The following is a 2,180-nucleotide window of genomic DNA, read 5'->3' as shown; positions in this document are numbered from 1 at the left end:
AGTCATCAGCCTTATGATTTTTAAAACGCATCTACCAAAGAGAGATTTTCACATCCTTGTAAAAAAATGTTTCATTCTCCTCTCCAATCAAAGGGATTCAAGCTACTCAACCATTGTAAATCTAAATATTCTAAATGTTCAAATATTCAAAGTGTTTTAAGTTTTGTCCATGTTGTAAACTAAACACAAAACCCTCAATCTCAAAAATCATAATATTGGTGGTTTGATTGAATAATAAACTCATAAAGGCCAGACAAAACTGTTGATGAGTGGTACTAACACCAAGAAATCATATTCATTCGAGTATTACAACTACATTTTAAGGGATACAACGACAGAGAGCTTCAAATTTTTTCATGAAAATTCTAGAGAAAAAAGAAAAAAAAAAGAAAGAAAAATGGATTGATCAGCAAGAAAATGGCTTTCTTCTTGTTATTCTTCCAGCACTGCACGAGCTTGCTCAATGGAACTTCATGTTTCTCATCCTGCAAAATTCAAAGGAACAATAAATATTGTGTAAACTCAAGAACTAATGGCTGAGTTTGGTGTTCTTCTTGAAACATGTAGCCATCAGCTTAGAAAAATAAACTCGAGCTTTCGGGTCATCGTAAATGAAATTATATCAATATTTTAACAAGGACATTAGACAACTGTCCCATCTCGATTCATCATACGTTTAAATGCTATATAAGAAGTCAAAATTTTCAAGTTTTTTCTCAATCAGAAAAACTCACCGTTCATTCATAGATCATTTTGCATTTGGTTTGATTGGGTTGTGACATTTTTTAGACGTAATGTTGGAGTTGTCATTTTTTTCAACCAAATAACTCTTATTAAATAATGAACCCAACCCAACCATAAACTTTTTGGGTCCCATTGGTTCACGTTTGTTTAGGTCATTTATTTAATTTTTTTATTTTTAATAAAAGTAAAATATTAGCCCATAAAATATCTATTTAAGTCAGATTTACCCCTCAAATTGAATATATATTTTGAAAAATTACCTTCTAGATAGTTTAAAAATCGTTCTTAAGAGTTATCGAAGAATAAATAATAAAAATATTTAAAAATATTTGAGTTCGTTCAATTCCGTTCAACTTAACCTAGTTTTACGAGAACCCATAAATCAACTTAACCCATAAAATTTTTATTTATCTGAATTCATTTCTAACTCAAATAAGTTGAAAGGTGGGTGGATCCAATTTTCTTGCTTGATCATCAATTAGTGGCACTAAATTGGGAGCTATTACCTTAATCATCATCAATGAGTAGCATTAACTGCCTCTTGAGCTTCGATAAGGAAAAGGAACCTTGCCAGACTCAATATGCTTAACATCCTCCACAAGAACTTGGTAATGCCTTTTCACTTCCTCTTCAGTTTTTCCACCAATGGCCTTAGCAACATTCAGCCATCGATCAGGCCTGTCTTGATCATACATTGCCAAAGCCTCCTCAAACGCCTTGTTTTGCTTTGCAGTCCATACACCCGACCCATGAGCCGACATTGAAGCCATTGATGATAGTGCTAAGTTTGAGGAGATTTGGCTAAAAAAACAACACAAAAATGGGAAAGCTTTAATGGGTTTGAAAAAGAATTCAAATTTTGCAAGGAAAAGATGAATGGATTTGTGCCAAAGAGCTACACATTTGGTGCTCTTTATAAGAGGAAGCCAAAGGGTCATGAACCAAGTTGGGGGGTAAAGGGAAATCTTTTTGTGTAGTTGAAAAGGGAATTTCAATGATTTGTGTGTTTATAAACCACAAGATGTAGTAAGGACAAAACACAACAATTGGGTGATGGAGAATCAGTATCTTGCTTCCAAAATTTTGAGAACATGCAATATTATAATGATGTTTTGAAGAAATTGATATACTTAGAAACTAGAACATATCAATTTATTTTGTTTGATGATTTTAGGTTAGGGAATAAAGATGAGAAACCACACCAAAACAAGAGAGAGGTCCATCTTAAAGGTATATTTTTTATTATTATTAAAGATTTCAAGAAGAATGAGATGCTTGAAAAGGGTATGTATGGTAAAACTAGTGCTACAATTTCCTCAAAATATTAATGAAGTTAAAGTCATGAGAATAAATATGAATTTTCTGGTTAAAAGAAATTAGTTGTGAAGTCTCAGTAAATGAATCGAGACTGCTTTTAAATGAGAGTGATCATAAGA

The 2,180-nt window shown here is 32.2% G+C and overlaps 1 protein-coding gene across 1 annotated transcript; it reads right to left on the bottom strand.

The window, feature by feature from the left end:
* Window positions 1–262: 262 nt before the first annotated feature.
* LOC111811887 (protein RADIALIS-like 1) lies at window positions 263–1,651 on the bottom strand. The gene is made up of 2 exons (XM_023698937.1): window positions 1,251–1,651; window positions 263–485 (listed from the first exon to the last, which is right to left on the bottom strand). The coding sequence occupies exon 1, from the start codon at window positions 1,512–1,514 to the stop codon at window positions 1,275–1,277; it is 240 nt and encodes a 79-aa protein (XP_023554705.1). The 5' UTR covers window positions 1,515–1,651; the 3' UTR covers window positions 263–485; window positions 1,251–1,274.
* Window positions 1,652–2,180: the final 529 nt, after the last annotated feature.

Source organism: Cucurbita pepo, chromosome LG15 (assembly GCF_002806865.2).
Source record: "Cucurbita pepo subsp. pepo cultivar mu-cu-16 chromosome LG15, ASM280686v2, whole genome shotgun sequence".
NCBI classification, from domain to species: domain Eukaryota; kingdom Viridiplantae; phylum Streptophyta; class Magnoliopsida; order Cucurbitales; family Cucurbitaceae; genus Cucurbita; species Cucurbita pepo.
This window is presented reverse-complemented; position numbering and strand designations above follow the sequence as displayed.